General features: G+C 42.6%; 1 protein-coding gene across 1 annotated transcript in view; it reads left to right on the forward strand.

The window, feature by feature from the left end:
• Window positions 1-27,381, forward strand: part of SNRK (SNF related kinase) — a 102,016-nt gene extending 74,635 nt beyond the window's left edge. Inside the window, exons 3-6 of the mRNA XM_075315232.1 lie at window positions 15,606-15,747; window positions 16,823-17,035; window positions 17,194-17,328; window positions 22,696-27,381. Coding sequence (XP_075171347.1) covers window positions 15,606-15,747; window positions 16,823-17,035; window positions 17,194-17,328; window positions 22,696-23,908 — 1,703 coding nt within the window. The 3' untranslated portion in view covers window positions 23,909-27,381. The remainder of the gene's footprint in view (window positions 1-15,605; window positions 15,748-16,822; window positions 17,036-17,193; window positions 17,329-22,695) is intronic.
• Window positions 27,382-27,501: the final 120 nt, after the last annotated feature.

Raw genomic sequence — 27,501 nt, forward strand, 5'->3', positions numbered from 1 at the left:
TGCTGCATTGCTCTACTGCCGAGATACAGTTAGGTCCAGAAATATTTGGACAGTGACCGAATCTTCATGATTTCAGCTCTGCAGGCCACTGCATATTATTTAAAATGAAACCACTGAGATGCAATTGAAGTGGAGACTTTCAGATTTAATTAAAGGAGTTCTGTGAAACCTTAAGGAAGAACAACCATTTTTCTACAGGGGCTCAAAAGTAATTGGGACAAATTTTACTACAAATATGTTCATTTTTAATATTTTGTAGAGAATCCTTTGCTGGCAATAACTGCCTGAAGTTTTGGAAACCATGGAGGTCACCAAACGTTGGGTTTCCTCCTCTGTGATTTCTGCCGCTGAATTCAGTTGTTGCTTGTATGTGGGTCTTTCCACCTAAAGTTTTGTCTTAAGGATGTAAAATGCAGCGTGATTCGGTTGAGATCTGGTGATTGTCTCAACCATTGCAGAATATTTCTCTTCTTTGGCTCCTGGGTTGCTTTTGCAGTATGTTTTGAACCATTGTCCATCTGTCCTGTGAAGAGCCGTCCCATCACCTTTGCTGCATTTGGTGAATCTGAGCAGAAAGTATCGCCCTATACACTTTAGAATTCATCCCGCTGCTTCTGTCTTCGGTTAAATCATCAATAAACACTAGTGACCCAGGGCCATTGGAAGCCATGTATGCCTGGCCATCACACTGCCTCCGCCATATGTTACAGAGGATGAGGTGTGCCTTGGATAATGACCCGTTCCAAGCCCACACCATACGTTTTTCTTCCCATTATCTTGTTACAGATTGATCTTAGTTTCCTCTGACCAAAGAATGGTTTTCCAGAACTGGTCCGGCTTTTGTAGAGTTTTGGTTTTTTTTGCAAAGTCTAATCTGACCTTTTCTATTTTTATTGCTGATTGATGGTTTGCTTCTTGTGGTGTACTGTGTTTTTGCTCTCTTCTCTTTATGGCAGACTTAGATAAACACCTACTTCCTGGAGAGTGTTCCCTGGGTGGATATTGTGAAGGAATTTTCTTCACCATTGAAAGGATTCTGTGATCATCCACCACTGTTATCTTCCATTCTTTTTTTTTTCTGCATCTCTCTGATGAATGTGTTTTGTTTTTTTTTTGTTTTGTTGTTTTTGTTTTCAGCCTAATGATGGTCTATTTCTCCTACATTGAGAGCTCCTTTGACCGCATGTTGTGGGTTAAACAGCTTTCAAATGCCACACCTGGTATCAGCTCCAGACCTTTCTCCTTGCTTAATTGATTGAGCGAATAGCACATGCATGTCCCTCACTAAAGCTGCATCCTAGGAACAGAAAGTAAAAGTTAAGTGACTGCCTGATGGCCCAAGATGAATATTTCCATTTTGGGTTTGGTTATGTTGCTCATTTTAACAAAAAATATATTACTAAATACTCCAAGTTTTATTTTTTTATCTCTTTACTAAACCTGCATTGAGGCCTCTTAATTGTAAAGGCCACACTACATTGTAATATGATGTTGCGTTTGATTACACCCTTGGGGCTACTTGGCTTGGAAATCTTAAGAAACCATGGAGGGATATTGCTTGACTAATTTCACTAATGTAAACATGACTGCTGCCTTTGGGTTCAGGGGAAACTACAATAACTGCATGGGATTCCCACCATAATGAAGTTTTATCTATTTATATACATTACTTCACATTGTTGGGATTATTTTCTTACGCCCTCTGTTCCTTGCACCTTTTCCTGTCTTTCTGGATTTTGATTTTTGCTGTAGCGCATATATGGCCCACCCCACCATGGTGACATGAACGGCTGGATCCCATAATGACATGGGCTTAGTGAGCGTTTTTCATGAATCCCTTGTGTACTTTCACACTTGCGTTTAATTTCCTTCCGTCACAATCCGCCCTTTTGGAAAACAGCGGAATCCGTTAACTGATTCTGCTGTTTCCCACAGACTTGTATGGATGACGGATTGTGCCAAAAGTACCTGCGTTGCTTCCGCCGGGCAGAAGGAACGCAGCACGTAATGTTTTTTGAGCGGCGGAATCCTCTATTTTTCACTGCGCATGCTCATCTTTTTTTTTTTATCACAGAAACTTTATTTTGTCTCAGTGGCTGAACGTTCAGCTGAGCTCCCGGCCGTCGGCATGTGAGAGCGCTCAGCTGTGCGCCCGGCCTCTGGGTGATCAACTGATCGTTCACAATAGTCTGCTGCCGGTAAAACTGTAAAGAAGAGAAAAAAAAGCTTTCCGTTGTTTTGTACGATCCGTTGCATCCGTTGTGCCGCCATATGCAATGCATCCGTTACATGCGTCACACAACGCAATGCAACGGATGCCGTTCAACGCAAGTGTGAAACTAGCCTTACCAGTAGGACACCACCGTGTTAGTTTTGTAGCAAGCTTTGAGAACGGTTTGGCCATCACATTGGAGACCTCTTGTTCATTTTATGTTCCTTTCTCTGTTCTGTACACATTTCTGAATAGATTCCCGCACGTTCATTATATTACCTTCTTCCCATTTATTTTTTATGTAACTACTCCTCTTTTTGCCTTGTAGACCTCTGGAATATTGTTCATGGAGCGGAGTCCTGGATGCCATGAGCAGGTCTTTAATCCATGTGCATACTGGGTCTGTCTTGTTTTGCAAGAGATGAGCTGGGCAAACCCTGTTCCGTCTGCAGCTGTACATGTGCTTTTGCTTCTGGATCATTATATGCGATGGGCAGGCATTGGGAATGTGCTGTGTAATTCCCTCCTTAATGGAAATGATGTGCAGCACACTGTGCACATAAATTGCTCTGTGCCCTGTGGCTTTCTGTCCTGCTGTACAGGCTGGCATACATTTATTTATTTATTTTTAGAACTGCATTAACCCTGTCTGATCCTACCCTTCAATCAGAGGGACAGGAACATATAGAATCAGTCGGTCACCAGTAAACCATGGGAATCAATGACTGACATACAGCAAATCAACTGTAGAATTTTTTATTTTGTGCAACGAATTGTATTGATGGTGTAGGTTTTTTTTTTTTTTTTTTTTGAACCATAATGCTGCTATAAAAACTCTAACATAAGAAGCATGACTAAGCCCATATAGAATTTCAAAAGTAAACCACTTTATTGAGACATAGATAAAAACATGTAAAAAGTATAGTACACGGGATCCAACAGGTTAAGAATCAGACAAAAGGAAAATGGGCTGGACAGTTGGAGGCCCAAAGGGCTGGCACAATGGAAATGGGCATGCTTAAAGGAAGGAGTGAGGCTACTTTCACATATCCGGTTTTTGCTCTGCGGCACAGTACGGCGTTCTGCAGAAAAAACGCAACCATTTTTTTTTTTTGCCGCTGGTTGCGTTTTTTTTTTGCATAGACTTACATTAGTGCCGTATTGTGCCGCATGGGCGTGCGTTCGGTCCGGTTTTTGCCGCATGCGGCAGATTTAGCCAATGCCGCGGCCGGATGGAACGTTGCCTGCAACGTTTTTTGTTCCGGCAAAAAAAAACGCATCGCGCCGCATCCGGCCGCTGCGGCGCATTTTTCAATGCATGCCTATAAACGCCGGATGCGGCGCGATGCGGAAAAAACGCATCCGGCCGCCGCATACGGTTTCTTCCACTGCGCATGCTCAGTAGCATGCTGCAACCGGAAAAAAACGGACCGGCCGCATGTAAAAACTTATGCAAAGGATGCAGTGTTTTCGCCGCATCCGTTGCATAGGTTTCACAGCCGGATTGAGCCGCACTGCTCAAACTGGATGTGTGAAAGTAGCCTAAGTAAATGAAGTATATATCAATAAAAAGGTACATTAGGCACAGGTGAATGATACCAGTAATAAGGTACAAGCGCGTGTATGTATATGTACGTTGTATATAGCTAGATCCAGATGAAATATAGAATATCTTGGTGCCAGCTATAATCCAATATATAAATATCTTGGTGCCAGCTATAATCCGGTGTGGTGTCAATCAAGGTAAGGGAGACTCCTAATGCTTGGCCAACCCAACGCGCGTGTCGCACAATATGCTTCCAGCAGGATAATGACCCCAAACATTTTTCAAGAAGCACCCAAAAATAGATGGAAACAAAGCAATGGAGAATTCTGAAGAGTAGACCAAGACCATATAGCGAGGGTGCTTTATAGAAAAGAAAAAAAAAAATTGTAATACCCATAAAATCAAGTTTATTAATCATATTATTAAAATGTCACACAATGACAGACAAACACAGTGTGTGTGTAGTGTGAAAAATACACACTTGGTAGAGAGGTAAAAGGAGGATGATAAAGGGGCCTACGGTGAATATAAGATATTTCAAGTTGGATACAGGGGGTGCTGTTTATCCCTCCTCTCGGTCCTACCTGACAACGGGGCTTTAAGCACCCTAATTCTGTGGTGCCCCCATTCCACGCCGGCTCACCCTCTGTTCCTTTCTACCTCAAATTCATCCACCAAAAGGTGCAAGGTGCAATAGATTCAGCACATTAATACCAGACACACATCCATTTACATATGGAGCTTGGAAGATACCAGTATATATTAATATTCACTGTTATAGTACTAATATACAAAGCCAGAAAAATCTAGGAACAAGTCTCCGATATATATAGATGGTTCCCCGCATATAGAAATACACACCATGTATATAGATATATATCAGTAAGCAAATAAATCTGACGACCTTAGATTTATACACTGTAACAGATATGGATGATCCAACATCATTAACATTCAGATGATCAATATAAAATTGCCACTAGTATGTACAGGACACCCTATTTGTTGGTAGTCCTCCAGGGCTACAGTGGGTTCAGTGGTTAGATATCCCAAGTCTCCCAATCTTCATAAATAGATAACACATGCCTGGTACAGTAACCCTTAACCCTACGCGTTTCCCCCTACTTATCACTTGGGGTTCATCAGGGGATCAGATCATGGCACCTGGGAGCTGAATCGCTTCCCAGTTGTCCAAATTGCCACCCAAGGGATCCCGTATGTCCGGTTACTGTGTCCCAAATGGTCCAATCACCAGGGTGCAGAGGGTAGATACCATATCGCTCTCAGTGCTGCTGATGGTAGAACAATTTGAGGTAGATAGGAACAGAGAGGGTGAGCCGGCGTGGAATGGGGGCACCACACAATTGGGGTGCTTAAAGCCCCATTGTCAGGTAGGACTGAGAGGAGGGATAGACAGCACCCCCTGTATCCAACTTGAAATATCTTATCATATTCACCGTAGGCCCCTTTATCATCCTCCTTTTACCTCTCTACCAAGTGTGTATTTTTCACACTACACACACACACAGTGTGTTTGACTGTCGTGTGACTTTTTAATAATATGATTAATAAAATTGATTTTATGGCTGTTATTACAAATTTTGGTAGAATTCTGAAGAGGCAGCAATGAGTCTGGATCTAAATCCCATTGAACACCTGTGGAGAGATCTTAAAATTGCTTTTGGGAGAAGGTGCCCTTCAAATATGAGACCTGAAGCAGTTTGCAAAAGAAGAGTGGTCCAAAATTCCAGATTAGGTGTAAGAAGCTTGTTGATGGATATAGGAAGTGATTACAATTATTTATTCCAAAGGGTGCGTTACCCCCATCTGTTTTTTTTGTTTGTTCCAAAGGGGAAAAAAAATGTGTATTAGGCTAGTTTCACACTTGCGTTGAACGGTATCCGTTGCATTGCGTTGTGTGACGGATGCAACGGATGTGTTGCATATAGTGGCACAACAGATGCAACGGATTGTACAAAACGACGGAATCAGCTTTTTTTTTTTTAACACAGTTTCACCGGTGGCAGACTATTGTGAACGATCAGCTGATCGCTCCCAGCACGGGGGGGGGGGGATGGGGTAAACTGATCTCTCCCGGGGGGTGGGGGGGTAAACTGATTGCTCGGCCGCTGAGAATGTGTGCGGGGGGCAGAGTTCGGAGTGGGTGGAGCCGAGCGGGGCCATGGCGCTGAGGACAGGTGAGTGTGTGTGTGTATACATGTGGAGTGTGGGAGGGGGTGGAGCCGAGCGGGGAAGTGTCTGGCTCCCTGTACACGTGGCCAGGGTAAATATCGGGTAAAGCACTTTGCTTTGTTATCCGATATTTACCTTGGTTACGGGTGCAGGGAGCCTGAGAGAGCATGCGCAGTGAAATCCTAAGGATTCCGCTGCTCAAAAAAATGCTACATGCTGCGTTCTCTCCCGCTGGGCGGAAGCAACGCAGCATCGCCCAGCGGAAGCAACACCGCTCCTTTTGGCACAATCCGTCATCCATACAAGTCTATGGGAAACAGCGGAATCCGTTAACGGATTCCGCTGTTTTCCAAAAGGGCGGATTGTGACGGAAGGAAAACAACGCAAGTGTGAAAGTACCCTAACACAACATGCGTAATTGCAATCATTTCCTTGGAGAAATATAATTTTAAGGGTGCCAACACTGTCGGCCATGATTGTATAGGATGTGCAAAAATAGATATCACTATTGTATAATGCAACAAAGTGTTTAATGTGCTCAAACATCTTGGTTATTAGTCTGGCAATGCTTTTTTGGCCATCAGATTTGTCCCATATGTATAAACTCCTGAGAGTGCATGGAGTGAGGTGACTAGGTAGCTGGGGATGTCACATGTGAGAACAAAAGAATTACCGTAGGTATTCTAATTCATCATGCCCTAGTCATGAGGGGGGCCATTATAATACACTAAGCATGTCTGAACATTGAGTAATCTGCTCCTGGTGATCACCTCTTACCTTTTTGCATGCGCGGCTGTTCCTTTGATTAGCCAGTTTACTGTGACATCATGTGCGTCATGCCGCCACAATGATATTGTACTAGGTCGGCTAATTAAAAGAAGAGCTGTGGATTCCGGGAGACAGGAGGCGAAACTCTGGGTCCAGCGAGCACAGGTTACCCATTCACAGGACCCAGTCCCTCAGCCATATTGGGAAGTGATGGAAATAATGTCTGCTTACGGAGTCCAGGGCTACGCTGCAACACCAGATTTAGGCCATAGACAGAGCGCCGTAGTTTGAAATGGAAACGCCTGACTGTCAACTTATAAGAACAGGAGAAACATCAAAGCATCCAAACAATATATAGGTTTCTTTAAAATATGCTCCATTCTAATGTATTATTTTGTTTTATATGTATTTTTCAGTATTACCACTTAAGTGATGTAAGTTTGGAGGTTGTGTATTTTTCTTTTACAAGGCTGTACTGTATCTAGATGTTTTCGGGCCCATTCCCTGCCCATTCAAGCTTATGATCTAATTTTAGTGACTGGGATCCTAGGAGGCAGCGACTTGTCCGGATGGCAGAGATACATTAATGAGCAAGAAAATGGCCATTATTTTCTTTTCCAGTGGAAACATTTTAATTTTAGAACAGTATTTCTGCTGAAAGCTTCTTTCCACTCCTCCAGAATGTCATGAGACTCTTGGTTTGCTGATGTGCAGTAATGAGAATATAATCCTATGATAAACGCCACATGAGCAGAATGTATACTGTATGGTTATTCTCTAAGCACTCAGCCTTAGATCTTCACAGGGTAGATAATAATGGTTTAGGGATGTTCCATATCTGCAGGGTTACAGAAGCAGATGGAATCATGGGAAACCAGGGGTATGCCATACCTGCAGGGTCACAAAAGCAGATGGAATCCTGGGAAACCGGGGGTATGCCATACCTGCAGGGTTACAAAAGCAGATGGAATCATGGGAAACCGGGGGTATGCCATACCTGCAGGGTTACAAAAGCAGATGGAATCATGCGAAACCGGGGGTATGCCATACCTGCAGGGTTACAAAAGCAGATGGAATCATGGGAAACCGGGGGTATGCCATACCTGCAGGGTTACAAAAGCAGATGGAATCAGGGGAAACCGGGGGTATGCCATACCTGCAGGGTTACAAAAGCAGATGGAATCAGGGGAAACCGGGGGTATGCCATACCTGCAGGGTTACAAAAGCAGATGGAATCAGGGGAAACCGGGGTATGCCATACCTGCAGGGTTACAAAAGCAGATGGAATCAGGGGAAACCGGGGGTATGCCATACCTGCAGGGTTAGAAAGCCGATGCAATCAGGGGAAACTTAGAGGGCAGAGTGGTTTCTGGTAGAGATTTTGAGAACGTGAAGTTATCTGTGATAGTTTGCCGCCACCTTTAACCTCATCTTCTGAAGGTCATCCAAAGTGACGTTGAACATTAAGGCCTCGCTCACACCAGTGTATAACCAGGGATGTTTCATTTGATAGCACTTTATGCAATGTTCTACTATAGACCATTCCGACCAGAGCTTTCTTCTCATGCCTATGGCATAAGAAAAATATCAAAGCGTGCTTTAATTGGCATCAGAAGTCGGATGGCGCGCTCTCAAGTCTGTGGGTACATGCAAAGCATCAGACTGCCCTCAATTTTCATTGTCCCTTACGCCCACACACAATGGAGAAATTGAGTTCTCCATTTTTTTTTTCTCACCTGTGCTCCAATTTTCGCATGTGACAAAATTGGATCAGTGTATAGGACACTCATTAGTGTTTTCGGTCCGAACCTACGCTCATGTGACCCCGACTTAAGAGCCAGTCTGAGGTAGCAGTGACTGATAGCAGCCAGTCTAATGAGGTAGTAGTGGAGGTACAGCAGGAGTACTGCTGTATTCTGCTTTAAATCCCGTGTGACCTCCCTAGTGAATCTTGGTAATCAGACAAGTGTCAGGAACAGTCTCATACCGGATAAAGAAGAATTTAAGATCTGGCCCTTGGCCTTTGTCTTCCTGAAGATGACATTCATCTTGAAAGTATGAGCAGGGACAGCGATGCAAATGCCAGTGTTCGAGGACTTCATTGTGTACACATATACTGTTGAAATCAGAAGTTTACATACACTATCTAAAAAGACACATCTGCATGTTTTGTTTGTTTTTTTTTCTCACTATCTGACATGAAATCAGAATAAACCTTTCCCTTTTTAGGTCAATTAGGAACCAAAATTATTTATATTTGCCAAATTCCAGAATAATGAGAGGGAGAGAAGGTTTTAAGGCGTTTTTTATTACTTTCTGCCAAGTTAAAAGTTTACATACATTTCATTAGTATTTTGTAGCATTGCCCTTACACTATATGACTTGGGTGAAATGTTTTGGATCTCCTTCCACAAGCTTCTCACAAAAGTTGGTAGGAATTTGGGCCCATTCCTCCTGAAAGGAGTGGTGTAACTGAGCAATGTTTGTAGGTCACCTTGCTAACACCTGCCTTTTCAGCTTTGCCCATAAATTTTCAATAGGATTGAGATCAAGGTTTTGTGATGGCCACTCCAAAACATTGACTTTGTTGTCCTTAAGTCACTTTGTAACCAGTTTGGCAGTATGCTTTGGATCGCTGTCCATTTGGAAGACCAATTTCCACCCAAGCTTTAAGTACCTGGCTGATGTCTTGAAATGTTGCTTCAGTATTGTCACATAATCTTCTTTCCTCATGATGCCATCTATTTTGTGAAGTGCACCAGTCCCTCCTGCAGCAAAACAACCCCACAACATGATGCTGCCACCCCCATGTTTTACAGTAGGGATGGTGTTCTTAGGCTTCAAAGCTTTTTCCCTTTTACCTCTGAACGTAACGATGGTCACTATGGCTGAACAGTTCAATTTTAGTTTAGTCAGACCACAGGACAGGTCTCCAAAAATGATGGTTTTTGTTCCTGTGTGCATCTGCACACATTAATCTGGCTTTGTTTCTTTTGGAGTAATGGCTTCTTCCTGGCAGAGTGGCCTTTCAGCCCATGTTGATGCAGAACTCGTTTCACTATAGATAATGACAATCTTACCAGCTTCCACCAGCATCTTCACAAGGTCTTTTGCTTTTGCTCTTGGCTTGATATGCACATGTCTGACCAAAGCACGTTCATCTCTGGTTCACAGAACCCGTCTCCTTCCTGAGTGGTGTGATGGCTGGACATTCCCATCTTGTTTGTACTTGCGTATAATTGTTCGTACAGATGAACAAGGCACCTTCAGATATCTGGAAATTGCACCTCAAGAATGAGCCAAACTTGTGCAAGTCCACAATTCTCTTCCTGAAATCTTGGCTGATTTCTTTTGACTTTCCCATGATGCTACACAAAGTGCAGTGTGTTGCAGGTGTGCAGTAAAATACATTCACAGGTGTGTTTTATAATTAACTCAGATGTTGCCAATAAACCTATCAGAAGCTTCCAAAAATGACATCATATGGACTGTCCCATATTGTTTAAAGGCATAGTACTCTTAAGGGTGCTTTACACGCTGCGACATCACTAGCGATCTCGTTAGCGAAGTAACACGCCAGATCGCATATACGATTTGCCGAGAGAGCACATGTGACTGGCACTACAAAAATGACCTATGTGCGATCTCGGCAAATCTTATCTGCGATCTGACGTGTCACATCGCTAACAAGATGTAGTGTAGCAGCGTGTAAAGCACCCTTTAGTGTATGTGAACTTTTAACTTTGCAGAAAGTAATAAAAATGGCTTAAAACATTCTCTCATTATTCTGGTATTTGGCAAATATAAATAATTTTGGTTCCTAATTGACCTAAAATGGGAAAGGTTTATTCTGATTTCAGGTCAGATAGTGAGAAAAACATGCAGATGTGTCTTTTTAGATAGTGTATGTAAACTTCTGGTTTCAGCTGCAGGTCTGTATATTTCCTATACCTGTGTGTTTCAATAAAATCCAGCAGTTAGGGTAAAAGAAATTTGTAGTGATGAGTGAGTATTACCATGCTCGGGTGCGTCGTACTCAAAATGAGCAGGTCGGATGGGCGCAACTCAAGTGCCCAAGTATAATGGAAGTCAATGAGGAACTCAAGCATTTTCCCGGAACATTTCCCTGAAAAATACTTTAATTCCCATTGACTTTAATTACATTCGGGTACTAGAGTTGCTCCTTTCTGAGCATCTAGTGTTTTTTTTTTTTTTTTTTTTTATATATCCACAGTTGCTGTCCATTTTTACCATCAATGTGGCATCCGTTTTTCTTGTATGCAAAAAAAAATAAAATCGAGTCCAAGATTCTTCTATTAAACAGTAAAAACATCAAAATATGGAATGTAATTAAAGTCAATGGGAATTAAAGTATTTTTCAGGGAAATGTTCCGGGAAAATGCTTGAGTTCCTCATTGACTTCCATTATACTTGGGCACTTGAGTTGCGCCCATCCGACCTGCTCATTTTGAGTACGACGCACCCGAGCATGGTAATACTCACTCATCACTACAAATTTCTTTTACCCTAACTGCTGGATTTTATTGAAACACTGAATGTATTTTTTTTTTTTTTTTTTTTTTCATGAACCCATTGATTTGAATTGGAGAGATTGCTCTGACATTTTATTGGTTGTTTTGGGGTTTTTTTTCGTTCTAGATACTGTTTTAAAAAAAAAAATAAAGACGTGAATAGTCTCATACTACGTAGTCTCTACATACGTAGTCTCTACATACTGGCCAGTTGTATTTTTCTGTTCTTTTTGCCTTTGCAGATGAATTAACAGGGAAAACCTCTGTATTTTCTGTATGCTTTATCATTAATTTACATAATACATTTTTTTATTTGCTGCTTAAGATGCGTTGATGCCCCAGGCGCCATCATTGTGTAATCTCCTCATTGTGCATGCTATGCTGCTGTGACTGAATCCTGCAATTCATTATAAATGAAAAACATGTTGCTCCATTCAGACACACAAATACAAGAAAATTCTTGGAAATGCCACACACATTTAAGAAAATTGGAGTCAGACTTGTACTGTAGTGTGAATGAATCTGAAGTCATGATGATAATTTCCTAAAGAGTACTAAAATGTAGTGCTAGGCTTAAAATATATACTAAATGTCAGATGTAGTTTAGAGGTTTTCCACTACTAATGTGATCCTCTTTCTTTTTCCTAACAGTTTCCTAATATACTTTTGCTATCTACTCTGCTTCTATAAGCTTATCTCTAAAGGTACCGTCAAACTTAGCGACGCTCCAGCGATTCCACCAGCGATCTGACCTGGCAGAGATCCCTGGAGCGTCGCTACATGGTCGCTGGTGATCTCCACAGCGATCAGAGATCAGCCACCAGCGACCCGTGTAACGACGCTGTGCTTGGTAACCATAGTACACATTGGGTTACTAAGCAAAGCGCTTTGCTTATAGTTACCCAATGTGTACCTTGGCTACGTGTGCAGGGAGCCGGCTTCTAGAAGCTGCGGAAGCTGGTAACCAAGGTAAATATCGGGTAACTAAGCAAACCGCTTTGCTTGGTTACCAGCGTCCGCAGAAGCCGATTCCCTGCACATTCAGATCGTTGCTCTCTCGCTGTCAAACACAGCGATGTATGCCTCACAGCGGGAGAGCAACGACCAAAAAATGGTCCAGGACATTCAGCAACGACTGGCGACCTCACAGCAGGGGCCAGGTCGTTGGATGTCACACACAGCGACATCGCTAGCAAGATCGCTGTTGCGTCATAAAAACCGTGACTCAGCAGCGATGTCGCTAGCAATGTCGCTTAGTAAGATGTGGCCTTAAGAGGCGCGTAAATACATTTTATTGTTAAGCTTATCTCTGAGGTTTGTAAATACCTTTATTGTTGTAGCTATAATCCTTGCAGATACAGACCGGAATCGGACCATCTGAGCAGGGCACGTCACTGGTGGGGGTGGAGCTGCGCCTCTGTGAGGGATAGCAGTCTGAGCACCCATGCCCAGCTCACACTTCACTCTCCTCTCAGTCCCCACCAGTGACGTGCACTGCTCAGTTGGTCCAATTCTGGTCTGCAGCTGAAAGGATCAAAGCTATAACAACAATAAAGGTATTTACGAACCTCAGAGATGGGCTTGCAGGAGAAGAGTAGATAGCCCAAGTACAAGGTGGCCATAAAATAACCTGAGGTGTTTGGAGCCATGTGCAGACTGACCCAGTGGACAGAATTGGCTGAAAATTGGTATGTATGACATTGAAGACATGGGGAAATGGAAGACATCTTAAAAAAAAAAAAATTTATACCAAAACTCTCCACCAGGTGAAAAAGTGGCACTGAACAGCGAGCAAGCGGCCCAAAAAACAGTGTGCTGATACTTGGAGATGTCATTGTGCCACAGACTAGCATAACTGTTCAATATGGCCGTCATCATGCATGTTGATCCTATGCAAAACATGCTCGACGTTTGCATGTAACATGTCTGTTGGGATGCTGCGCACTTCCAAAATGATGCGGTCTTTTGAGGTCAGCCAGGGTGTTGACTTTTCCCCGGAATAAACACACTTTCAAGTGTCCCCACAACCAGAAATCACAATGATTGAGATTGGGCTAACGTGGTGGCCATGCGTTAGGGAAAGAGCGGCTCAAAATCCTGTCATTGGTAAAATGTGCCCACAGAACGTTCTTCACACGATTTGCGATGTGAGGAGGTGCTCCATCATGCATGAAGGTAGTCGTCTGAAGACACTGCCGCTGTTGGAGTTGTGGAACGACCACTGTTTCCAGTATTGTCTGGTATTTCGCTGCTGTCACGGGACAGGTAGCAACCCTAGTTAGCCTAATTTCTTCATAAAAGAATGGTCCAAGGATGAAGGATGAGGTGAAGCCACACCAAACGGTTACCTTTTGGTAAATGCAGCAGAACCCCCTCGACCGCATGCAGATTTTCGGTAGCTCGTATGCGACCGTTTTGTGTGTTCACCGTTCCATTCAGGTAAAAATGCGCTTTGTTGCACCACAGAACATTCCATGGCCAATTGCCTTCCACGGGTCCACTCTCGCCAGAACCTTGAATGCAAATATCATGCGGGTATCATTGTCACGAGGAAGAAGTTGTTGATTGTGGCTAATTTTGTACTAGTATGTCCACAAGACCTTTCGGAGAACTTTCCACACTGTGCTGTACGGGAGACCCAATGAAACACTGGGTGCACTGCTGTTCCCGACAGGGTTGTTCGTGCCCTGTTCCACGACGGCAGTGGCAATGTCCTCCACAACCTCTCTGCTTACCGATCGTCACCTGCGCCCTGGCTGAGCACTCAGTAACCGTGTTGCCACAAAACTTGTCATCGTATGTCTCAGTGAATTGACAGCCATTGGACCGCTACGTGTGTGAAGGTCTTTCAAACTATGCAAGGCTCTCAGTGCAGCTGTAGCATTCCTGGCATTGTCATAAAACAACCACACTAACAGCGCACAATCCGGTAAAGACGGGTATCTTTCAGAATCATTATGCTAGGCACGCTCACTGTACAGCGCCACTTTTTTACCTGGTGGAGTTTTGGTATAAAAAAATGTTTAAGATGCCTTCCGTTTCCCCATGCCTTGACAGAATTGGCTAAAAATTGGTATGTATGCTATTCAACTGGGTCAGTCTGCACACGGCTCCAAACACCTTAGGTTATTTTATGGCCACCTTGTATATTAGGAAAGTGTTACTTAGTAAGAGCTAGGATAAAAGACAGAGGGTCATTTTAGTAGTCGATAAGGGTCCCATGTTGCCTCTTGGATAATTTTGTGAGTTTTTGCCTCCATCAGAATTACAATTAAACGCAGTTATTTATTCTATGTATGTAGCACATCCACGCGGGCAGCTTTATGGGTGTGTGATAAAATACAACATACAGTAGATGACTATGTTAAACCACATGTTGTACTGAATTACAAGATGTTTATCAGAAAGTTTAACTTCCTCTTTGCATGGCTCCTTCAATATTCCTTAAAGAGAAAATATTCACATTTTTTTTTCTTGTCATTTAAAGTCCATCCTTGTAATACGTCTCCTACTTTATAAGTTGACAGCTTGATGTTTTTTTCATAATGAGAAAAACTTGTCAGTGCCATAACATCTACCGGTCTTACAGTACTCAAACCCTGCGAGTTAAAAATGCTTTTTGGCATATACCATTGTAATGTCTGAGTATTGTTCTGCATCCCAAACTGTGTCTTGTCATATATACTCTTTGAGTGGGTGACTTGTTGTTCTCACCATTCTGCCAGCACTATAGGTTCTGGAACATCTTTTCTCTCACTTCCCAGTATACATTGCTTCAGTCATTATCCACTGGCCAAACTAAAAGCCCGTCTTTCTGTTCCTAACTTGAACTCGTACATAAGGATCACTTTTATTTTCTTCCATTGCTGATGTACCCGTAGATCCTACATGCATGATATTGGTATTTATACAGAACTTCAAAGACTACTGAAAACTACAGCACACAAATTATGTTTAATGTAGGCTTGCTCATATCTTGGCAAAAGGGAGCTAGTATTCTGACTAGTAATCCCTCAAGGTCACTTTACGTGACCTATGAAAATCTTATACCCATTCCGTTCTGTTTAGACTGTTAGGTTACGTTGGAAGATCCTGGTCCTATTATGGGGGTTAGATGCTTGGACTCCTCTTAACTAGAAGCTGTGGATAAGTAATTCTAAAAGACTTTCTATGGATTCTTATTGTCAAAGGGTTTCCTTTATTGTAGAAGAAAAGAACCAATAATTTAGTAATCAAACTTTCTTGGTCTATTGGTCACCCACGATCAAGGTTTGAGTTGTGATTTGTGTAAGTATTTAGAACTTTAAGGCATTGTAAAGGCTCACGTATGTGTTTGCTCCTATTGTCATTTTAGATATTTGGAGCCTGGGCGTCATCCTATTCATGCTTGTGTGTGGGACGCCTCCATTCCAAGAAGCCAATGACAGTGAAACTCTGACGATGATCATGGACTGTAAATATACTGTACCCAAGCATGTGTCCAAAGGGTGTAAAGAGTAAGTGTTGATTTTTCTTATGTTGGGTTTTCGTCTGTTTTCCCATATCATTTGAAGTATTGAAGTAACAGATTAATGAAAACTAGCTTCCAGGAGCAATAGTGTTACATAGTCTCAAACCTACTGAGAAACTGTGTGAAGGATCGCACACTGATACTAGAATGATTGGGCATGGTGGTAGGTAGAGTATTGTAGGTTACTTTGTACGGGCAATCAAGATTCCTAGCTGGACCTAAAACCATGAAATCTAAAAAAAAACAAAAACAAACCTATAGTGGTTATGGAAATAATGGGACACAGTGTAGTAAAGTATTCATAGATGATTGAAGACTGCTTTGGCTAAACAAAATATTTTTAAGAGCCCCCAATACTAATGCAGTCATTTTTATATGTTTTAGTAGCCAGCTAATAGATCTCAGGAGAAAACAACAAAAATAGTTAAGTACGTTGACTATCGAACGATGAGGATCTGCTCACATCTGTTTCATTGATACAACCTGCTTTACCCTACTAATGGCAGCAGAGTGGGCTTATTCTTTGAACTCGAGGTTTAACTCTCATGCCTGTGTTGATTAGTTGATAATGCGAAGACTGAATTCTCACATCCATGTGACACGTCCTTGTGCTGTTGTCATATATGTATATATAAATTTCTGGTCCAGGAGAATCGGAACATGTCGTACTCTGATCCGTTTTACAGATCCGACTCGGCCAGGCCATTAAAGTCTATGGGGATCTAAGAGGCACGGATGAAATGTGAAGACCTACTTTGTACTTTAGAGATCCTTCCTAGTTTCATCTGTTTTTAACTGATGCATTGAGTCAATTTTAGAGTTCACACATTTTCTGTTTTAATGAAGGGGAAAAAAAAAAGGTGATGAGAAAAAGAACTGATGCAACTAGGATGACACCTGAGAATAAAATTTGGACCGTTCCGTTACACTCAAACGGTACCACTCACATGAATTTATGAATGTAGCCCAATATAGAAGATTGGTATCCGGCTTAGATATGTGCGCATGTTTTCCAGTCTGTTCAGTTTGCCATAACTACGCTTTGTCACTTCTATTCCCAGCCTTATCACACGTATGCTCCAGAGAGATCCTAAGAGAAGAGCATCTCTAGAGGAAATTGAAAACCATCCTTGGCTCCAAGGAGTTGATCCATCACCTGCGACAAAATACAACATTCCTCTAGTGTCCTATAAAAACCTCTCTGAGGAGGAACACAACAGCATTATACAGAGGATGGTCCTGGGTGACATAGCTGATCGAGATGCCATTGTTGAGTAAGTGGTTACTGTCTCTTTCCTGCCTTTTTCTGTTACTGAGCTGAATCTTGAAAATGTTGCTTTGTTTCATGTATTTGCACAGATAAAGCACTCTTAATTTGTATGGGTCTTACATGGGAAATAGTTTAATTCCTCGTTTTGTTTTTTACTTTCAGTGCCTTGGAAACCAATAAATACAACCACATTACAGCCACATACTTCTTGTTGGCTGAGAGAATTTTGCGAGAGAAGCAAGAAAAAGAGATTCAAACACGGTCCGCCAGTCCTAGTAACATCAAGGCCCAATTTAGGTACTTATCTGCACGTCAAAACAAAGCTGTTATTGAGACTTTAAAATTGATGGTGTGTTCATAGGCAGATCATTTAATATTAGATTGGTTCAATTCCCAGTACCCCTACTGATTGTTTAATAGACCTGCAGCACTCTGTGACTTCATGGGAATTAAGCTGGAACACCAGGCACAGTCACTACTGTGTATGAAGTTGTAGCTGGAAAACATTGAAGTGGACCCCTTTTAACACTAGAACTACTGAGGTAGTCATTTTGACTACTTTCCACTATGTATTTCTATAAAGGTGTCACGAGTCCAGTAGTTCTAGTGTTAAACATCTGATCAGCTGGGCTGCCATGAAGTAGTAATAATAATAATCTTTATTTCTATAGCGCCAACATATTCCGCAGCGCTTTACAATTCAGAGGTTCATAAACAATCAATAGTTATAGAAAAATACAATAATTAAAGCAACGAAGACAACCCTGCTCATGAGAGCTTACAATCTACAGTGAGGTGGGGGGATGACAGGGTACAGGTGCTTATTTACAATGACAGTCCAGCCATCTCAAAGAAAGTAATAGGGGGTAGATAAAGGCTGCCTGAACCAGTCAGCCAATCTTTGAGTTGCTTTTTGGTGCGGTGGAGAAGGGGCTATTTGGACTCAATTCAGTTAGGAAGTGTGATAGGCCACCCTAAAAAGATGTGTTTTTAGGGACTGTCTGAAGCTGAGTAAGTTGTGGTTCATCCTGTTTTCTTGGGGCAGAGCATTCCAGAGGATTGGTGCAGCTCGGGAGGATCGGATTAGTATGGATGTTAGTCGAAAGTCGTTTGCAGAGCATAGAGAAATGGGTAGGGTGATAGACAGAGAGGAGGATGAAGATGTAGGGGGGTGCCGCACTGGAGAGCTTTGTGGGTGAAAACAAGCAATTTGAATTGGATCCTGTGATGTACTGGCAGCCAGTGCAATGACTGGCACAGAGCAGAGGAATCTGAGTAATGGTTTGCCAGATAGGTGACCTGGCTGCAGCATTAAGGCTGGACTGCAGAGGAGATGGTCTAGTTCGGGGGAGAATTGCAGTAGTCAAGGAGAGAGTGGATCAGGGCCACGGTGAGGGGTTTTGTAGTTTCCATGGTGGAAAAGGGGCGATTTTCTAGAGATGTTCTTGAGGTGCAGGCGACAAGAGCGGGAAAGAGATTGTATATAGGTGGTGAAGGAGAGATCAGTGTCAAGTATAACACCCAGACAGTGATCCTGCGGCCTAGGAGTTATCGTGGTGCAGCACAGAGAGAGGGAGATGTCAGATTTAGGGAGGTTAGAAGATGGAGGAAATATAAAAAGTTCAGTTAAGTTTAAGATAGAGAGCAGACATAATGTTCGAAACTGCTGCCAAATAGTCACTGGTGTTCTGTAGTACAGCAGCGGAGAGGTCAGGGGATGAGGTGTATAGTTGTTTGTCAGCATAAAGATGGTGCTTGAAGCCAAATTTGGTCTCTCCAATTTGGACAGTGTAAAGCGAGAAAAGAAGAGGGCCAAGGACTGAACCTTGAGGGACCCAAACGGTGAGAGGAAGAGAAGATGTGGAGCCAGCAAATAATACACTGAACGAGTGGCCAGACAGATGGGAAGAAAACCGAGAGCAGTGTCCTTAAGGCCTATTGACTTGAGCGTAGAGAGAAAGAGATGGTGGTCAACAGTGTCGAAGGCTGTAGAAGAATGAATTGGACTGTCATTGATCTAATAGTGATTCCCCATTCTTAGGATTGAAAATCTTCAAGCTATCTCCTGAATAACTATTTCAACTGATCAAGTTTTTGTGGCTAAATTATTGATTCTATACAATTAAATAAGTTAAAGGGAATCTTTCAGCAGGTTTTGCTTTGTAAGCTGAGGACAGCATGCTGTAGGGGTTAAAGCAAAAAAAAAAAAAAAATCAACTGTGCTTCAGTGATTATCATTGCTCGACTACAAAGTCATGTGCACGGCAGTCGGACACGCCCTCTCCACTGACTGACACCCCACTTTCAATGTACAGTCTCTAGAGAGATGTGGGCAGGGACAGCTCTTCCAGTTCTGCTACTTGGCGAAATCTTGGAATTCTGATTTGTTCAGGACAGCTGCAGCCAGTAATCTAAGTAATACATCGTGAGATTCAGGATCTCTGTCTCTACGTTATGCTGCTCTCAGATGAGGTAGCAAAAACCTACGATAGATTCCCTGTAATAATCTAGTCTCCAGTTCTATATACTATATGTGCAGCACACCAGGGGTGGACATATCATTGGTGCAACCTGTGTGGTCACACAGGAGCCCAAGAGGTCAGGGGGCCCATTTCTACCTCCAAAGCAGGTTGAAATGTGCAGTTTGTTGAGTTATTGGGACTGAAAAGGGCCCTTAGACTGTTTTTGCACGGGGGCCCTTTCTGTCTGTCCTCCAGTGCAGCACACACCTGAATCCCATATATTAAAGGGAACCTGTCAGGTTCTGTATGCACCCAGAACCAAGAGCGGTTCTGGGTGCATATTGCTAATCCCTGCCTAACTGTCCCAGCTTATAGTAGGATAGATAAAGAGATCTTTAGAAAAAGTATTTCTAAAGATCTTTTATGATATGCTTATGAGGCCAGCAACTACCGTGTTTCCCCGAAAGTAAGACCCTGTCTTACATTAATTTTACCCCAAAAAGTCCCACCCTGTCTTACTTTCAGGGGAGGTCTTACATTAGCCGAAAAAAAATGACAATTTTAATGTTATGGGGTATAGGGCTGTGCCGTATCCCACTGCACACAGCCCCATACCCCATAACAGTGCAGTGGGATACGGCACTGTTATGGGGTATGGGGCTGTGTGCAGTGGGATACGGCACTGTTATGGGGTATGGGGCTGTGTGCAGTGGGATACGGCACTGTTATGGGGTATGGGGCTGTGTGCAGTGGGATACGGCACTGTTATGGGGTATGGGGCTGTGTGCAGTGGGACACGGCACTGTTATGGGGCTGTGCCGTATCCCACTGCACACAGCCCCGTACCCCATAACAGTGCAGTGGGATACGGCACTGTTATGGGGTATGGGGCTGTGTGCAGTGGGATACGGCACTGTTATGGGGTATGGGGCTGTGTGCAGTGGGATACGGCACTGTTATGGGGTATGGGGCTGTGTGCAGTGGGATACGGCACTGTTATGGGGTATGGGGCTGTGTGCAGTGGGACACGGCACTGTTATGGGGCTGTGCCGTATCCCACTGCACACAGCCCTATACCCCATAACAGTGCAGTGGGATACGGTACTGTTATGGGGTATGGGGCTGTGTGCAGTGGGATACGGCACTGTTATGGGGTATGGGGCTGTGCCGTATCCCACTGCACACAGCCCCATACCCTATACAGTACATGTTTCCCTACTTGGTTTTTAAATGGTGGACGTTTTCCTCTGCGGTGCGGAAGGCCTGTGCTGCAGGGAACGCTGTGCCAATCAGCAGGGAAACAGCGGTGACGTGGGGCTGGGGCGGCCAATTACAGCCCGAGCTGCTGGGCCAATCAGCGCTCGAGCCGGAGGCCGGCGGTGATGTGGGGCTGGGGCGGCCAATTACAGCCCGAGCTGCTGGGCCAATCAGCGCTCGAGCCGGAGGCCGGCGGTGACGTGGGGCTGGGGCGGCCAATTACAGCCCGAGCTGCTGGGTCAATCAGCGCTCGAGCCGGGGGCCGGCGGTGACGTGGGGAGCAGGGGCGGCCAATGAGCTGGGCGGATTGCGGGGTTAACACGGCGAGTTAACCCCATGAGCGCTGGACCCGCCCAGCTGCACCTGAGGACACCTCTGGAGCCTGGGGACCCAATGGGGGACAGCGGCGGCCCAAAGGTAAGGGCCTTACATGTCACACTGGCCCCCCAACCCTGCCTTACATTCGGGGGAGGCCTTACATTGAAGGACCCCCCCGTAACCCCCACCCTGTCTTACTTTCGGGGGGGTCCCACTTTCGGGGAAACACGGTAGTTGCAAGGGCGTTACTTCCCTTGGCTAGTCGGCCCACTTAGTATGTAAGCACGCCCCTGTGGGAGTGTTAAAATGCTAATGAATGTGCAGCATCATAGGCATGGTCGCTCACCTCTCTGCTGTCACTGCGGCCAACGCTTGTTTTCATCTCGGTGCCGTGATCAGTTCTTCGGACGTCCGGTCATGCGCACTATGAAGCAGAGTGTACGCGTCCCAGCTTCAAACTGGTGTTGTGCGCATGACAAAGTCCGGGGACTTCTGATCCACTGACCCGGAGTCTAGCATTCTGAGGCAGTGCAATGGACACAGGTAAGCGTGTCACTGCCGTTAAGCGTTGGGCAATAAGCATGTTAGCACGCCCCTAATTTAACTTTGCGGGAAAACCCCTATAAAAAACTATTTTGACAAAAGCCTCTAAAGGATGGAGCTACAGCCATTGTCCGATTCCTTTGATCCTTCTTGGCTACTATAGAGGGTAGCAAACTGCATACAGATTTAGGGTCACTGTTATGCTTACTAGGCCAACACTTACTTTTATTTTTTAATATACAAAAAAAAATCCCTTTCCATTTAAATCCATTTGCCATGTAATGCGAAAAATAACAAAAAAATGGTAAGGTTACACGAGAGGTGAACTGATGCAAACTGACCACTTCAACATTGAAATCAGTAGGTTGTAACTGATGAGTTATGTTCTGGTTTTCCTGCGTTGGAGACAGAAGATCGGATTGTGTGGGCCCGGGTGTTTTTGCCTATTGCAATCAATGAATGAGCAGCTCTGAAAGCAGACCGGATCCCATGGGCAACATTCATGTTATTTTTCTGTGTAATTGTCTACGATTTTGAGTAACCTTTGTTCTAACTAACTGGCTGAATGATGATGTTTGACTGGAGATTTTTACTGTCTAAGCTGTCGTTTTATTTCTCTTTAGTGTTTACTCTGAATCTTTAAAATGCAAATATGTGGCAGCTTATCAGTTCGGTGGTGCTTATTTGTATCATAGCAACTGGAAGTGGCATAGCAAGGGGCAGAGACTGGCCAGGCTCTTGGGATTGTTCTTATTGTGTCCATTAAATGAGAACTGTAATCAAGTAAAGTCAAATATAAATCTGCCACAAATAGAACTCTGCTCTTGCACGTGTCTAATAGCAGAAAGGAAGGCACAAAATGCATTTACTGAGAATGGTTTCGTATAATGCTGCCTTGTGCTAATGTATTCTAGCTCTAATTGGTAAATTTAATTTTTTTTGTCACCTGGCAAACCCAATCCATTTCTGTTCACCTACTAAGTGGCAAGAATTTACAGCCCATTCATTGAATATATAACTTACTGTTTCACTTTTATGTAGCGTAGTGTCTGTATTTGTATTAACACTTTGATTTATTCCTTAGGCAATCATGGCCCACAAAGATTGATGTTCAGCAAGACTTGGATGATGATTTGACAGCCTCTCCATTAGCCCATGTGAGTGGTCCACCAACACCAGCACGCAGTGCAGAAAATGTACTGAATGGTCACAGAAATAAAAGCCTTGTTGAGCCACTGAAAAAGGAGGATGTACCAGATTTTTCAAGCCCGGCAACTTCAGGAGTGCCTGCTGTGGCCCTGAATCCATCAACAAGTGGTAGGAAATGTCTTTTCCGAGTTGAGGAAGATGAGGAGGAAGACGAAGAAGATAAAAAGCCTCTCCCCGTTTCCACACAAGTTGTTTTGCGACGTAAGCCCTCTGTTACAAATCGACTAACGTCTAGGAAGAGTGCCCCCGTGCTCAATCAGATCTTTGAAGAAGGAGAGTCTGATGATGAATTTGATATGGATGAAAACCTGCCTCCTAAACTTAGTAGATTAAAAATGAACATAGCTTCACCTGGTACTGTGCATAAAAGATACCACAGAAGGAAAAGCCAAGGGCGAGGATCGAGCTGCAGCAGCTCAGAAACAAGTGATGATGACTCTGAGAGCAGGAGGCGGCTGGATAAAGATAGTGGCTTCACCTATTCTTGGCACAGAAGAGATAGCAGTGAAGGTCCACCGGGAAATCAAGGTGACGGGGGAGGACAAAGTAAACCAAGCAATGGAAGTACAGGTGTTGACAAAACAAGTCCAAGTGATAGCAAAGGAGGCGGCAGTCCATCCAATACTTCTGGCGGTAACACCAACAATTCCTCCGGGAACAGCCGTAACTGCTCTGGTTCTGGAAATTCAGTGCAGCAGTCCACAAGAAGCGCAGGAGAACTTGTAGAAAGCCTGAAACTCATGGGTTTATGTTTAAGCTCCCAACTCCATAATGGGGCCAAGTATATAATTGACCCTCAAAATCTGTCATTCTCAAGTGTCAAAGTGCAGGAGAAGTCCAGCTGGAAGATGTGCATTAGCTCCAACGGCACTGCCAGTAAAAGTGCATCTACTGGCAGTATAAAATTCTTCACTGACCAAATGTCAGACGCTTCTAATGAACTAAAACTTCTGAAGAGCAAGAACTTTAAGAACAATGTTTTACAGCTACCTCTTTGCGAAAAAACAATATCTGTGAATATCCAACGGAATCCCAAGGAGAGTCTGCTATGTACCGCTGGTCAGGCCAGCTGTTGCCATGTTATTTAACAGTCGCTTGATGTAGCAGTGTGGCACCATTTTTCAAGGCTGAGGACATTTACTGTTTTTGTCTATGCCATTTTGTCGTCTTATGTATATATATATATTTTTTTTTTTTTAAGTGGGCTTTGTGGGCAGTTATTTATTACGGTTTTATGTTTTTTTTGCCAGGTAGATCAGCAGCACGTTGTATTTCCATGCAGGCTGCTCGCTGACATTTTTCGGTAGCTCATCTTGAATATTTTTACTGTGTAAATTTCAATTGTTTTAACGAAAACAAAACGAAAATCACTTTGAGTGTGACCTTCAAACGTACTTTGTAAGGAACACTTACAAATCTCATTTTCAGCACTTAAGCTAAGGAGACCTTTTTTGAGATTTCCTTATTTTTCGCATAATTCCAGTCCTTACTATTGTGATTGTGGCGTACTATTTTGTGTGTCTGAAAGAGAACCAAAGCAATAATGTTTCGTTATAGAATCCTCCTGCGGGGTGGTTTCATATATTCCAAGGCTTGCACTGAAATATAGTGTCCAACATGTCAGGTCCCTCCCTTTTTTTTTTTTTTGTCTTACTAGTATCAGAATCTACTTTGACCCAGCCTTGAATATTAAGTATTGTCCCCAAAAACTTTCAACTTTAGTTTTACACAAATGAAGACAATCCTGATTTCTTCCCTCCTGTCCTGTGACTCTCATTAGTACAGGTATAAGAAATTTTGTGTGTACTAGATTCAACGAAACTGTTCTGATATAGGATGAATCACTGCTTTGTGGCTGTTTAGGTAGTTACGTAGGTTCCTGACTCCCTCAGTACTTTTATTGTTATGTAAGGGTCCTGTACTATATAAAGTCTCTAACTACCGCTAATGTTTTTTTCAAAAGAAGATGGAATTAGAACAAAAATAGCAAAAATTTAATGTATTGTACAAATGATTTATTTCTGTTTTGTATGAAAAAAAATCTACTTCTAAAGTATTTACTGTAAACATGCCTAATATCTGCTACAATAACTCCTAATCTGAAATAACCCCCAAACGTCAACAAATCTATTTTGTAGTAGAAGATAATCGTAGCGTTCCTAAAAAAAGTGATAGTAGTTTGTGGGAATAGCAAATCTGATAGAAGCTTAACGTTCCAAAAGTTAACAGGAAATGATTGAGCAAAGGATCTTGAACAACTTACTATACTCGTCTGTTTTTTTTTTTTTAATGCAAAACTATATTTTGAACATAATTTTGGACCCACTTAAATTCATGGCGTTCAAGGGTGGACAGTTACTTAGATAAAAATACTTTGTACTTTTAAACCATAAAAAGTCTCATTTGATTCGGTCTCTTTCAGAATGATTGCCCCAAGTTCTGGTCTTGACAACCCTGGCAAACAGAGGCAGACATTTTCCTTGTAAAGGACGCTGCAGACAAAATTTAGCATTACATGGCAGATCAATGGCCATCTCAAATCCACCAGAACAGAAACCACCTGGGTAGAAGGGGTCACATGCCGAAGACCCCACTCTAATGTGCACATGCTCTAAAGGGGGACAAAGTCAGGGATTGTCTTAATGACACAATTCTTTTTTAAAAAAAATATATATTTTCCCTTTGCACTAGTTATTGATCCACTTGCATCATTAAAGACTTTTTTCCAAGATTTGCGCGAATAAGCGGAGTGAAATATTTAATGGGATCATACTAAGATGAGATTCACATGACTGACATTCACAGTGCCAGAATGGATAACTATTTCTCTATCGACTGCTGGTCTACTGTCGTGAACACAGCAGCTTCATATTGAGCTCTAGTCAGGAGCCCTGCAATTGGTCCGTACATCACAGTATGTATTCGGTATGGAAATGTTGGTTGTGTGAAACTGTCCTATAAGTGTGCTTTTGGCTCTGTTCACAAAATACAGACCACACATGTGAAAGGCGTTATTGCAACCTAGTTTACATGCAATGAAAAAATCTCAGTGCAGATTTTTGTCTACGCTGCGGAGAAAAATCCACAGTGTAAATAAGTACAATATTACTTATTTTAGATGGAATGCCAATCGGGCTTATCCTTTGTACTCCGCACACAATGGCAAATTCACTGAGGGTCAGCATTGGGGTGCTGCCGTGGAACTACACATCGGATTTTAAGTTGATGTGTGAACATAGCCTTACTTGTAGAATGCAACTAAAGTTTGGCAAATTTGGCACTTTTTTTGCCGTGCATTCTAATATATAGTGTTTAAAGCCATGAAATGGCTGCCTTTACAGTGTCTTGTTTAGAGTCCACTTTGAGGAAAATACAATTCTTTTTTTGTTTTTTGTGGTTTTTTTTTTTTTAAGAAAGGTAAGTTGCTTGAGTTGTATGAGCGAATAGACTGAGTTAGTGTAATACATTGGTCCCTATGCTCCGTGAACAGACAACCAAAGACCTTGTACATGGACAGGAATTATGTAGTCAAACACTGGTCCCGTCATCTCTCCTGAATCTTTCCTGAATTCTTTTACTCCTCACCTAAGCTGACACGTGTACAGTTAGTATCAGCCGCATAGCTTCATGACCAAATGGATCCACACATTTTAGCATGCTTATTTATTTATTACCCTATAACATGGTAAAGCCATAGAAAAGGTTTGGCTGAGGAGCCCTCAAGCCTGGATATGTTGTAAATGAATAGAGAGAGATATCATTATATAAATTGATAAATTTTACTGTAATGTATAAAACGGCCATATTTTTTTTGTTCCTAAAGGGCATTGGCAATAATTTATTTTGCAGCGGACTTTCCAAGCTTTGTAAATATGTTATATTATTTTTATGTGCAGCCTTGGAATGGCACTTTTTAATTCTCCCCATGCATCTGCTGTTTCCAACTGTTAATATATACATATGTATATACGGTGCTGACTTCTGAATGGCTGAGTTGACAGATAATGCTGCATATAGATGTATTATAATAACCCTATTAGATATGTATGGTTGAAACCCGGGGTGTACAGCAGTTAATCTGTTTCTAAACTTGTTCACAAGTGAGTGTGTGCATGTGACGTCCGTCATGTTTCCTTGTTCTCTAAATGGGAAGGAGAAATTAAGCACTACATACGATAATATCGGACCAAACTATTAGCGTGCTCTGAACCTTTCTTGTACCCTCGATTGTCTTCAGAAGTTGCATATAGTTACATTAGTGTACAAATTAAATATTGTGAAAATCAATGAAGTCTTGTATTTTTCCTGTATGTGTATATGATGTAACTGGCAACAATATGTAGCTGAAGATCTAAAAACCTATGTAGGTGTAAGGCTGTAGCACTAAAATGAAGTTGTGTTCAGTATCAGTGTGTCTATACCTATGGTGAAAGCAAATCAACCAACGATGTGTACAAGGGTTAATAGAGTAGCGTAGAAACGCTTAACTTTACCTGTGTTAGGTCAATCCTCTTATTTGCAGACAAGAGCAAATAAATAAAGAAGCTGTGGAACAAAGGAATTTTTATCTCCAATTTCTTTTTCTTCCATTATTGCGCCAGAAAATTGTGGTTGGATGGTAATGTGATCTACTACGGAGAGTGATTTTTACCTTTTCATTTCTATAGTTTTGTATGCATAA

The sequence above is a fragment of the Anomaloglossus baeobatrachus genome, chromosome 6 (assembly GCF_048569485.1).
Source record: "Anomaloglossus baeobatrachus isolate aAnoBae1 chromosome 6, aAnoBae1.hap1, whole genome shotgun sequence".
NCBI lineage: Eukaryota > Metazoa > Chordata > Amphibia > Anura > Aromobatidae > Anomaloglossus > Anomaloglossus baeobatrachus.